Here is a 12,530-nt window from a genome sequence, read left to right as displayed (position 1 = left end):
AAGGCACACGACGGCCCGCTTGGAGTTTGCCAAAAGGCACCTAAAAAGACTCTCAGACTATGAGAAACAAGATTTTCTGTTCTGATGAAACCAAGATTGAACTCTTTGCCAAGCTCCAAGTCTGGAGGAAACCTGGCACCATTCCTACAGTGAAGCATGGTGGTGGCAGCATCATGCTGTGGGGATGTTTCTCAGCAGCAGGGACTGAGAGAATAGTCGGGGTCGAGGGAAAGATGAACAGAGCAAAGTACAGAGAAATCCTTGATGAAAACCTGCTCTAGAGCGCTCAGGACCTCAGACTGGGGCGAACGTTCACCTTCCAACAGGACGACCCTAAGCACACAGCCAAGACAACACAGGAGTGGCTTCGGGACATGTCTCTGAATGTCCTTGAGTGGCCCAGACAGAGCCCGGACTTTATCCCAATTGAACATCTCTGGAAAGACCTGAAAATAGCTGCAGTGACGCTCCCCATCCAACCTGACATAGCTTGAGAGGATCAGCAGAGAAGAATGGTATAAACTCCCCAAATACAGGTATGCCAAGCTTGTAGCGTCATTTCCAATAAGACTCAAGGCTTTAATCTTACCTTACTCAAGGTACTTCAACAAAGTACTGAGTAAAAGGTCTGAATACTTTTGTAAATGTAATATTTGCACTTTTTTGCAAACATTTCTAAAAACCTGTTTTTGCTTTGTCATTGTATTGTGTGTAGATTGATGAGGAAACAAAACAATTGTATCAATTTTAGAACAAGGCTGTAATGTACACAAAATGTGGAAAAGGTCTGAATTTTCCGAATGCACAGTATATAGAAGCCCAAAGTTGAATCTAACAATGTTTGTACTGCAGGCATGCTAGGTGATTTATTAGCTTTACTGTACAGCCCCAGGTTCATTCCCATCAACACCACCTGTATCAACAAGAGATATTTGCATTTTGGCTCTGCAATGTAGTAGGGATCGACAGGACATTAGAAAATTAAGTTAAATAAAATATGATAATTTCTATCAAGACCATATGGGCTCAATTAGGCAAACTACAACCCTTTTCATTATAAATATTTCTAGTAAATAGATTTTGATTAACTCCAACACTCAAAGAATTCACAGCACAACAAAACATGACAACTACATTAAGTTACCATGCACAACATGGCAAGCATAACACACACTTAATATGCTCATTTTTATTTTTTATATTTATTTATGCGTTATTTTACCAGGTAAGTTGACTGAGAACACGTTCTCATTTACAGCAATGACCTGGGGAATAGTTATAGGGGAGCGGAGGGGGATGAAAGAGCCAATTGTAAACTAATATTTAGTAGACTCACAATGTCACATCACAATTCTATAATGAGTTCTAACTAAATTACTGATACACAAAGATTCCTGCAATGAGCAAAGACAAAATGCGTTCCAGTGAGAATTCACACTGCCAGAGACACTTTTCTGGGAACTCACACAGCTAAACCAATACAAACACAATATGGGCACTATGAAATGGGACATTTTTCCAATTAGATTGAAGGGAACATCATTTTTCAAATGCTCCCACTTCCACAAAGGCATTCTATTGTCTTTATCAATGTTGAAGCAATGTTAGCTACTGTCCACATTAAATGTATGATATAGATTAGATTAGAGTTTGCATAGTGTCCATTAAAAGCAGTGTATTGGTTTGGGTTAATGTCAAAAATGATTCCGGGACACAACACAACATGTCGAAGTACCTACCTGAACAACCCCAAAGAAATTGTTGTACTGCAATTACATTTAAAGTACATGTTTTAAACATGTAGGTTATTACGTTGATAACCATTTAAATTTAACTACATTCCCTGATTACCACAAATCAAATTGTCCTTTTAGTTGTATACATTTTATTTTAAAATGTAACTGTACTGGATTTTACTTCGAAGTACTAGTTTGCATTGATAGCAGAGGATAAAATCAATCTACCAAGAGACTCTGATGATGAGGTGGCAATTCTGAGGATGAGCCCATAGAGCCCTAATGGGTGGGGTAGGCCTTCAGGCTGCAGCAGCAGGGTACAGAGCTGCAGTAGCAGACAGTCAATTCCTGTAACAGCCATTGTAGGCCAGCGATCATACAACACAGTTGAAGTAGGGGAATTCTAGTGTCTCTGGCTGAGGTTCATACAAATGCCGTTCTGCATGGCTATGTGTGAAGGGTCAATTGTGTGAGACAACCTTCTATGTGACCCACTTAATGAAGTGTAATGGGGATAGTACAATCCCTGATACATGCAGTAGCTCCCAAAGTGGTGTCCTAGCTATGAGGTGGCACTGACAGACCAGCCAGAGAGGCGTCAGGAAAATGACTAAGTAGAAAGTTAGAACTGTGTCAACTCGTAAACCTAAAAGGATAAATCTGATAATTGATCAATATTATTCAGGTTTGTAGTCTTGTTCTGAAAGGCAATATTCCAAATGAATCCACAACGCTTATTTACAAAAATGCAATGGCTACAGTTAGAGCGGCCTATTATTGCCTTACCCCTTCATATTATCTACCACTGGCAGTCAGAATGACGTGTACCTCTCTGCCCCGGCTAGACCTTTCAACAGTTTCACAGAATACTAGCTCAATACAAAGAATCCTTCAATGCCATATTATGTCCAGATTATACACACTGTGAAAATGGTTTTATTCACACATAGCGGTCAGGATGTGGACACATTGTTTTATCTGGACCGTGCAGCATAGGGCTTTAATGGACAAATCAAAACATTCAGCATATTCCCCGACTGGCTCCTGGCCCTTTTGGCAAACTCCAGGTTGGGTATGGGAGCGAGCATGTCCAGGATCTGATAGCAGTGAGTGGAATGTGAGGCACAAAACCAACTCCCCCATCTGCCAGCTCACACACGCACTCAGCAGTTATATATGATCTATCAGCAGTGCACCAGGTTTAATGTCCCACAGGGGGCAGTGGCATGACCAGGTGTTACTACTACCTGGCTACAAACCTTACACATCCCTCACAGACCACAGCCATTGAGTTTATGAACTAGGCAGTGAAGTCAATGAAGCTGCCGTGTACCCCTTCTACTGTAAGTTGAGCTACAGCTTAGAGTGCATGTCTTCTAGATTCCTCGATCTTATTTCCTAGAAATAACGTTGGTATCCAAATGTAATAATAGGACTAAGGTGGCTCCTCCGATGACACACATACCAAATATAAAAATAAAAGGATATTCATTTAACATCTGAGTTGGGGTTTACCTCTGCTTTTGGCTGCATCCTTCAGGCTGCTCATAACTGATGGTTTAATGCCCTCCAGTATGAATCGGCCCTCCAGTCCAGGGTAAAGAGACCTTAACACAAAACAGAGAGTACACACTCAGGCTGCAATCTAGCATATTGCTGACAGTCAACAATACTTGCATTCAAATTTGAGGCTTTATGTGGTTTTGAAAAGGCATAGAGAAAGTCTCAGAACTTTAATTCTGTACCTGGGGTACTCTTCTGAAGCAATGTAAACTGCATCCTTATCACTGACAGGGGAGGAGAACACTGCAAATGTCTCATCTTGCAAAGGCAGCAGCTCTAGACCAATTAGGTCGCTGTAACTGTTGTCGCTGAGGACAAACTCCAGCAGAAGCAGTTTCTCCTGAGAGGACCCTTTGTGTTTGGCCTTCCTGATCACCTGCCGCACCAGGGGAGGGGTCACCTTCTTCACAGAGGCAGGACCAGTCACGTACATGTTCACAACCGCATCCACAGCAGCAGGCACCCTGGCCACCTGCATCCCTGAGCTTTGGAGATAGCTGATAACCATCTCTGTGATGTTTACATCAGTGTCCAGCTCCGAAAACACAGCCTCGTCCACCTGGATCCAGCAGTTAGTGAGAGAGTAGATGACCTGCTGCTGTAGCAAGTCATGAAACAGAGGCTCCAGTATGGGCTTCCAGCGAGGCTTGATCTGGTTGGGGTCTGGCCAGGCCCCATATGCACCTCTGGGGGAGAGGGGGAAGTCTTGGTCTGTCTTGGTCTGGATCCTCTTGATGGCCTCCATGATGAGGGTGAAATAGGCTCTGGGGATGACGGTGACGATGAGTAGCTCATTCCAGAGCGCTGCAGGGTCCCTCCACTGGTCCACCTCCCGCCATTTGATGCTCCTGCGATTGTCTGTGAGGCCGAAGAAGCCGCTGACGTGGACTGGCAGCCCCGTCAGGCTCTCCTCTCCAGGGGGGAGAGGCAGGAAGCAGAACGCTCGCCCTGAGAAACCAGACGTGGCGCCCTTGTCCTCATCGATGCAGGTGAGAGGAAGGGCGATGCCGATGGTGGGGATGAACTTCAGGTCATCTGCCAGGGAGTCCAAGTCACTGCACAAGCCCCGACCCCCCACTCCATTACACACCAGCCAGGTGGTCCTCTGGGTCTCCTTGGCTGTCTCGTCCTGGGTCTCGATGTTGACCTGGTAGGTGGCGCACGTGACAGTACCGTTGGGCACTCCGTTGCTGTAGCTGTCTGTGGCCAGGCCCAGGGTCTTTAGAGAGTTAGGACGCTCTAGCTTGTCTTCTGGGTTTTCTCCTGCGGTCACCTGGAAAAGCATGCGTTCTGTACCGTCTGACTCACGCACATGCAGGGAGACCTTCTGAACACTCTTGAGGAAGAGAAGAACTGTGTCAGCGTCGGCTTTGAAAGACTCAAAGAGCTCCAGCACCTTCTCTTTGTTGTAGATGTTGGCGCTCAGCTGGGAGGGTTTAATGCGGAGGGGGAAGCGGAACAGAGTTCCAGAGAAGCTGCCGTCCTTGATAGTTTTACCGGAGTTTCCAAATAAGCCAACATAGGGTGCAAACTGGTCAGTGAGCTCTGTGATCTCCTTCATGTCTGTCTTCAGATTCCAACACTGCCCAGACTCATGGGCACCAAACAGCGTCTGGTGAGGGTCCAGCATGCCGATCTGTTCTCCACTGAATATACTGGGGACATCTGAAACATTCAAACAATATTTTTTTAATTTACTGATTAAATGTAACTTTTAAAAAAGTGCAGATTGAAAGATATATGAAACATAATACTGATTAATCACCTTACTCATTATGCAGGTAAAATAATATTTCAATATAAGCCTCACCTGTTATGTGGTATACAGAGTTGAACCCAATACCAAATCGTCCAACTTTCAAAGGATCATCTCTCTTTCTGCTCCTTGCTATCTCCTGAATTCCATTCCAATCTTCAGTCGTGAACACTGCATCATTATACACATACAAGGCCGTTCCTAGACCCAAAACATGAAATAAAATAATCCAAATAAGATAAATCTTGATGACAGTTTTCAGATATTTTGTAAACCAATGAAACAGCACAATATCTCACGACACTGAAACTTTAATTACTGAAAACTAAAATGGCCCTATATCTGGTAAACTGAATGATCTGTGAGAATGACTAAAACCTACCTTGATACTGAGCCATGTCATGTGACCAAAGTGACTCCACTCCATACTCTTTCTCATCGTACATAAACTTAACCTCTGTGGCTCCAGCATCCTCAGCATTCTGTATCAGCTCCTGCAGAGAAAAACAGTGAGCTTATTTAAAACGACTTAAAGGTTCAGGGCCTTGTTTTATAACATTAAGATGCATACATAAATACTGAATATACAGTACCAGTCAAATGTTTGGACACCTACTCATTCAAGGGTTTTTCTTTATTTGTACTATTTTCTACATTGTAAAATAATAGTGAAGACATCAAAACTATGAAATAACACATATGAATAATGTAGTAACCCCCAAAAAGTGTTAAACAAAGCAAAATATATTTTATATTTTGGATTCTTCAAAGTAGCCACCCTTTGCCTTGACAGCTTTGCACACTCTTGGCATTCTCTCAACCAGCTTCACCTGGAATGATTTTCAAACAGTCTTGAAGGAGTTCTCACATATGCTGAGCACTTGTTGGCTGCTTTTCCTTCACTCTGGGTTGAGGTCGGGTGATATTTTATTTATTTTCACCTTTATTTAACCAGGTAGGCTAGTTGAGAACAAGTTCTCATTTACAACTGCGAACTGGCCAAGATAAAACAAAGCAGTGCAACACAAACAACAACAGTGTTACACATGGAATAAACAAACATACAGCCAATAATAAATTAGAAAAAGTATATATACAGTGTGTGCAAATGAGGTAGGATAAGGGAGGTAAGGCAATAAATAGGCCATAGTGGCAAAATAATTACAATATAGCAATTAAACACTGGAGTGATAGATGTGCGGAAGATGAGTGTGCAAGTAGAGATACTGGGGTGCAAAGGAGCAAAATAAATAAAATAAATAACACTATGGGGATGAGGTAATTGGATGGGCTATTTACAGATGGGCTATGTACAGGTGCAGTGATCTGTGAGCTGCTCTGATAGCTGGTGCTTAAAGTTAGTGGAGGGCCAGGTCATCTGATGCAGCAACGCCATCACTCTCATTCTTGGTCAAATAACCCTTAAAAAGCCTGGAGGTGTGTTGGGTCATTGTCCTGTTGAAAAACAAATAATACTCCCACTAAGCGCAAACCAGATGTGATGGCGTATTGCTGCAGAATCCTTTGGTAGCTATGCTGGTTAAGTGTGCCTAGAATTCTGAATAATCACTGACAGTGTCACCAGCAAAGCATCCCCACACCATCACAATTCCTCCGTTATGAGACCAAATGACAAATTTCCACCAGTCTAATGTCATTTGCTCGTTTTGCTTGGCCCAAGCAAGTCTCTTCTTCTTATTGGTGTCCTTTAGTAGTGTTTTCTTTGCAATAATTTGAAAATGAAGGCCTGATTCACGCAGTCTTCTCTGAACAGTTGATGTTGAGATGAGTCTGTTACTTGAACTCTGAAGCATTTATTTTGGCTGCAATTTCTGAGGCTGGTAACTTATCCTCTGCAGCAGAGGTAACTCTGGGTCTTCCTTTCCCGTGGCGGTCCCCATGAGAGCCAGTTTCATCATAGTGCTTGATAGTTTTTGCGACTGCACTTGAAGAAACTTTTAAAGTTTTAGAAATTTTCCGGATTGACTGACATACATGTCTTAAAGTAATGATGGACTGTTGTTTCTCTTTGCTTATTTGAGCTGTTCTTGCCATAACATGGACTTGGTATTTTACCAAATCTTCTGCATACCACCCCTACCTTGGCACAACACAACTGATTGGCTCAAACGCATTAAGAAGGAAAGAAATTCCACAAATTAACTTTTAACAAAGTACAACTGTTAATTGAAATGCATTCCAGGTGACTACCTGGTGTTCGAGAATGCCAAGAGGGTGCAAAGCTGTCATCAACGCAAAGGGTGGCTACTTTGAAGAACCTCAAATATAAATTGTTTAACACTTTTTTGGTTACTACATGATTCCATATGTGTTATTTCAGTCTTGTGTTATGGGTTATTTCATGTCTTAACAATTATTATACAATGTAGAAAATAGTAAAAATAAAGAAAAACCCTTGAAAACCTAGGTGTGTCCAAACTTTTGACTGGTACTGTAAACACAAACATGCATACGGAAATATGTTATTGCATACAGTGTATTGTGGTTGTTGATATTTTTTCTCTATCACACTATTGCATAGTTAGAGAGCCTCTGAACCATCAACTTCACGGTAAGGTTCAACCTTAAGGAGCCTTTTCGTCCCCCAGAGGTATTGCATCTTCCATGGCAGTGTGAAATGAGTGGAAGGTTTCTAGGTAATGAGCTTCAATTGTCTAACAGTGAGGGAGAGTGTCAGGCCTATTTTCGGATCCAAACCTAGGACTGTTGCAGTGAACATATTAACGCCACACTGACAGTAATGAGTCATGACCTCAGTAAAATTCCACGTGTCCATTGAGTCATGGTAATCTACTTTTATGCACCCTGGACATGCTTTGGTAGTACCCAACTTGCTAACTACCATCAGCTCCTAATGGCCTGCTACTCAGTTCTCTATTGTCCCTCTAACCACTCTGACATCAATGCAAATTAAATGGAAAATCACATCAAACACTTATCATCAAAACAGCAGGCCTTTCAAACTCACCTCACTGTGATGATCAATTTGAAGAAAAAAGTTAAACAGCAGGTTTAAACAGTTTAAAACATGGTTGTTGTGGATGTTGTTTTAACCTGTTAACAAATGAAATGGACAGCCCTTTCTAAGGTGATTATTAATTCAAAAACATCCATACGCATATTACAGCATATGCATAGGCTTTTTAACCGAATCTCCACAAAAAAACGGAATAAAAATTATGATTATGCCCTTATATGTACAATATATAGCCTACCTCATATTACACATGGCAGAAAAACCTAAAACGAAACTGATTTAATAATTAAGGATCCTCCCTTTTTTTCAATTTTCCCCTAAAAGGACATACCCAAATCTAACTGCCTGTAACTCAGACCCTGAAGCAAGGATATGCATATTCTTGGTACCATTTGAAAGAAAAACACTTTGAAGTTTGTGGAAATGTGAAAGGAATGTTGGAGAATATAACAATAGATCTGTTAAAAGATAATACAAAGAAAAAAAAACGTTATTTTGTATTTTCTTTGTACCATCATCTTTGAAATAAAAGAGAAAGACCATAATGTGTTATTCTAGCCGCACTGCCAAACTGAGCAATCGGGGGAGAAGGGCCTTGGTCAGGGAGGTGAGCAAGAACCCAATGGTCACTCTGAAAGAGCTCCAGAGTTCCTCTGTGGAGATGGGAGAACCTTCCAGAAGGACAACCATCTCTGCAGCACTCTACAAATCAGGCCTTTATGGTAGAGTGGCCAGACGGAACCATTCCTCAATAAAAGGCACATGACAGCCCGCTTAGGACTCTCACGACCATGAGAAACAAAATTCTCTGGTCTGATGAAACCAAGATTGAACTCTTTGGCGTCACGTCTGGAGGAAACCTGGCACCATCGCTACAGTAAAGTATGGTGGTGGCAGCATCATGCTGTGGTGATGTTTTTCAGTGGCAGGGACTGGGAGACTAGTCAGGATCGAGGGACAGATGAACGGAGCAAAGTACGATTCGAGTGCACACAGATGACATGTATTTTTCCCCTGCCCATTTTACAATGGGCCATTCTAAATTGAAAGTAATTTGACATATTAGTAAAGGCAAGATTAAATTGAGAATAGTCTAATGTGAAAATATAATCACTTGAGAGAATAGCTGTGCGGCCTGAGGCAGGGAACTGAGCGCAAGCTTTTTTTTCTTCTACTTTCTCAAATCATCAATAGCCGATAGTACAACCATGTAGCCCATATATGTTTTGATTTCTAAGACATTCTAAGGTTTGTACAATTCACAAATAAAGTTGCCAAATAGGTCCTAAATGCTACATTTTTGAGTTATTTCAAATGATCACTTTTGCGCTCAACATTCTCAGTCTGGAATGGGGAAAATACCCTTTCTATTTCAGCTAAGTTAAATTATATTCTTCTTACTATAAAATAATCTAAAATAAAATAATGGCACAGGAATTTAGAAGCATATCTTGTCAGCTAATGAACAAGCCTACAGCCAATGCCATGGAGCATAGACAGATAATGTAGGCCCACAGTGTAGGCCAACTCATATTTTGTTCTTCTGAAATACATTTTCTTCATATCATAATGTTTATTTAGACCTGACTAAAATAAAACATGGATTTTTTGTGATTGTGTATATTCAATTGCTTTATTAGACTTTTTTAAACGTAGATGTTCCACAGGCGCACATAAGCGGCTTGTATGAATGGAGGCATAGATATTCTAAATTGGTTATGTTAATTAATGGTCAATTTCAGTGAGACAAGCAGTCTTTTGCATGACAATAACCGGTGGAATTTGTTTTACATTTGACATCCTTTACCTGGATGTAATACTATTAGACATGGTTGTTCATCATCACCATCAACGAATCCACGTGTTGGGCTACTAAGGACTCGTATGTTAAAGTCAGACACCATTAATACATTGAACTTACTTTCAAAATTTGTCCACCTTCAGGATACCTCCTTAGGATATCTTTCAAAAACTCGACCAATGGTGGTGTCGTCTGTCCAAACCGCCCTGTAAAAATAGCAGTGCAATAGAAGGGCATGTAAAACATATACTACGCATGTAGAACTAAACTAAAGGATTATGAACACCTATGTGAGAAGTAAGAATGAATTCATCCCAGAACTGTTTCCAGTTATCTATTATTTTACCTCCCCCTTTCAGGCCCCTTCCCTCCAGTGTCACGGATACTTCAGGGCTTCCCCTGGGTACCAAGGTCCCAATCTGCACTTTGTCATCCAGCTGAAGTAGGGGGAGACAGAACACACCATGAGTACTATACAATATGCTTGTCCTTAAGCTTTAGTAACTACACTGGAACTATAATGAACATCTTGTATACAAAACCCTAAATATTAATGCTTCAAACGGTGAAACAACCTGATAAATATCGTGAATTGCACATCAGATCGCATTTGTTTATTTGTTCGCTGCCATAGTAGCAGCCTATGATCATAATGCAAGACCATTAAATTGAACAGCCTTCACAGCATCCTTAAGAACATTCGACTGTCAACCAGGCTAAATCTTGGGGTGGTGTTATTGCATAGGTGTCAATGTGATACACAATCCCACTCTGCACCTAACAGGATCGATACTGAGCAGAGCAGGCTGAACGTGCACCAGCAGCAGGCAGGCAGGCTTACAGGAAGTATGTTATCTCTTGATCGCCAAGGTGAAACCCTTCATCTGCAGCGTCACTCGTTTCGCTCAGCACTTCTGGCATACGAACAAGCAGTCCTACACGACTGTAACTGACTGACTAATGCTGATTGTCACTGATTGTCACTTTTTCTTGCTGGCCATGGTTTGTACAATATTGTGTTACTGATATGTAAAAATCAACTAAACTAAATTCAACACAGGTCAGGTACTAGGCCAGGACTGAAATTAACTTTTCATTTAACCTTGTGAATGAATGAATGTCCTTTTGTTGCACCAATGAGATGTGTATAATAATAGCACAAAATAAAAGGTGTAAAAGGTTGACAGAGAGGGCAGGGCTTTCAATCTGATTAAAGCAGGCATGAATTGTAGTATATGCTGACTGACCATAATAGGCCTGGTAATACGATACTGGTAGTGATGCAATGTCCTACTTCTGAGCTTGGAAAGCGTCAATGCCCATAATTCTCCAAATAACTGGAATCATTCATTGCCAATTGACCAGGTATGCATTTCAGCTGTAACAAATCTGGCTCTCTACTCCATTCCCTGATGAAGATGTTTTCAGTTTACATTCAAAGTTTTTTTCCCTTCAGATGGTTAGCTAACCTTCTTAGTTCATTTGTTTTCGAAGAATCAGCTGACCCTCAAAGGCACACTGAAGAATATGTTTGGGGAGTATGGAGACCAAGACTAAACTTGTTACTGCCTTTAAGTGTCCCCCAAAGCAAAACATTCCCAAGCTAAGTATGGACGCTGGGACAGAGCCAACCCTTCAGATGAATAGCTGTGTTCATAATCAAATAAACTAGATCTCAACTTGCATGAAAGTCAGTCAGACACCCTTCTCAACTCTGTTGAACTGGACAGAGGGAGGGCTCCCTGTGGGTATAGAGTACCACAGTACGAGTCATAATACCCATAAAACCTAGCGGTCAAACAAGGAAATGGTTCTAATCATTTTTCCACCATTAATTTTTCCCATAGGGGATTTTAGAAACACTTAAAATAAGGGCTGTGTTTCGTGTAGGCTTACCCTGGAGTGACGTTTTGATAACCATGTAAATCTTTCTAGGACAAGGTGACTTTCATCACAATATATTTGCCTATATTTAGCCCCCAAAAATAAAATGCTAATTAGCTGCTAATGTGGCTATCATAAAGAAGTAGAAATGCCATGATAATCTGGACGAGATTGCCAAACTGAGGCAAAGGTAAGATTTTTAAATTTTTTATTTCACCTTTATTTAACCAGGTAGGCAAGTTGAGAACAAGTTCTCATTTACAATTGCGACCTGGCCAAGATAAAGCAAAGCAGTTTGACACATACAACGACACAGAGTTACACATGGAGTAAAACAAACATACAGTCAATAATACAGTATAAACAAGTCTATATATACGATGTGAGCAAATGAGGTGAGATAAGGGAGGTAAAGGCAAAAAAAGGCCATGGTGGCAAAGTAAATACAATATAGCAAGTAAAACACTGGAATGGTAGATTTGCAGTGGAAGAATGTGCAAAGTAGAAATAAAAATAATGGGGTGCAAAGGAGCAAAAATAAATAAATACAGTAGGGAAAGAGGTAGTTGTTTGGGCTAAATTATAGGTGGGCTATGTAGAATCTCTGTATTAACTATGTAATGTTAGCTAAACTTAGTACTGAATAAATTGGCAACATTTCTTTAAATTGACAATTCTGTGAACTGTCATGGCCAAGTTTTAAATTGACACAACATCTGTTAGCAAAGGTGTCAGCTAGAGATGATGTACAGGAGCTTGCAGGGACTTGTAGATTTGCATAATGTCTACCTT

At 41.0% G+C, this 12,530-nt stretch overlaps 1 protein-coding gene across 1 annotated transcript in view; it reads right to left on the bottom strand.

The window, feature by feature from the left end:
* Window positions 1-12,530, bottom strand: part of LOC135553006 (sacsin-like) — a 30,864-nt gene that overhangs the window by 13,964 nt on the left and 4,370 nt on the right. Inside the window, exons 5-11 of the mRNA XM_064985036.1 lie at window positions 10,201-10,291; window positions 9,975-10,060; window positions 5,438-5,549; window positions 5,110-5,256; window positions 3,482-4,964; window positions 3,252-3,343; window positions 1,740-1,766 (exon numbers count right to left, since the gene is read on the bottom strand). Of these exons, the coding sequence (XP_064841108.1) occupies window positions 1,740-1,766; window positions 3,252-3,343; window positions 3,482-4,964; window positions 5,110-5,256; window positions 5,438-5,549; window positions 9,975-10,060; window positions 10,201-10,291 (2,038 nt within the window). The remainder of the gene's footprint in view (window positions 1-1,739; window positions 1,767-3,251; window positions 3,344-3,481; window positions 4,965-5,109; window positions 5,257-5,437; window positions 5,550-9,974; window positions 10,061-10,200; window positions 10,292-12,530) is intronic.

The sequence above is a fragment of the Oncorhynchus masou genome, chromosome 13, assembly GCF_036934945.1.
Source record: "Oncorhynchus masou masou isolate Uvic2021 chromosome 13, UVic_Omas_1.1, whole genome shotgun sequence".
Taxonomy (NCBI): domain Eukaryota; kingdom Metazoa; phylum Chordata; class Actinopteri; order Salmoniformes; family Salmonidae; genus Oncorhynchus; species Oncorhynchus masou.
The sequence above is the reverse complement of the archived record's forward strand: the minus strand, read 5'-3'. Positions and strand labels throughout refer to the sequence as shown.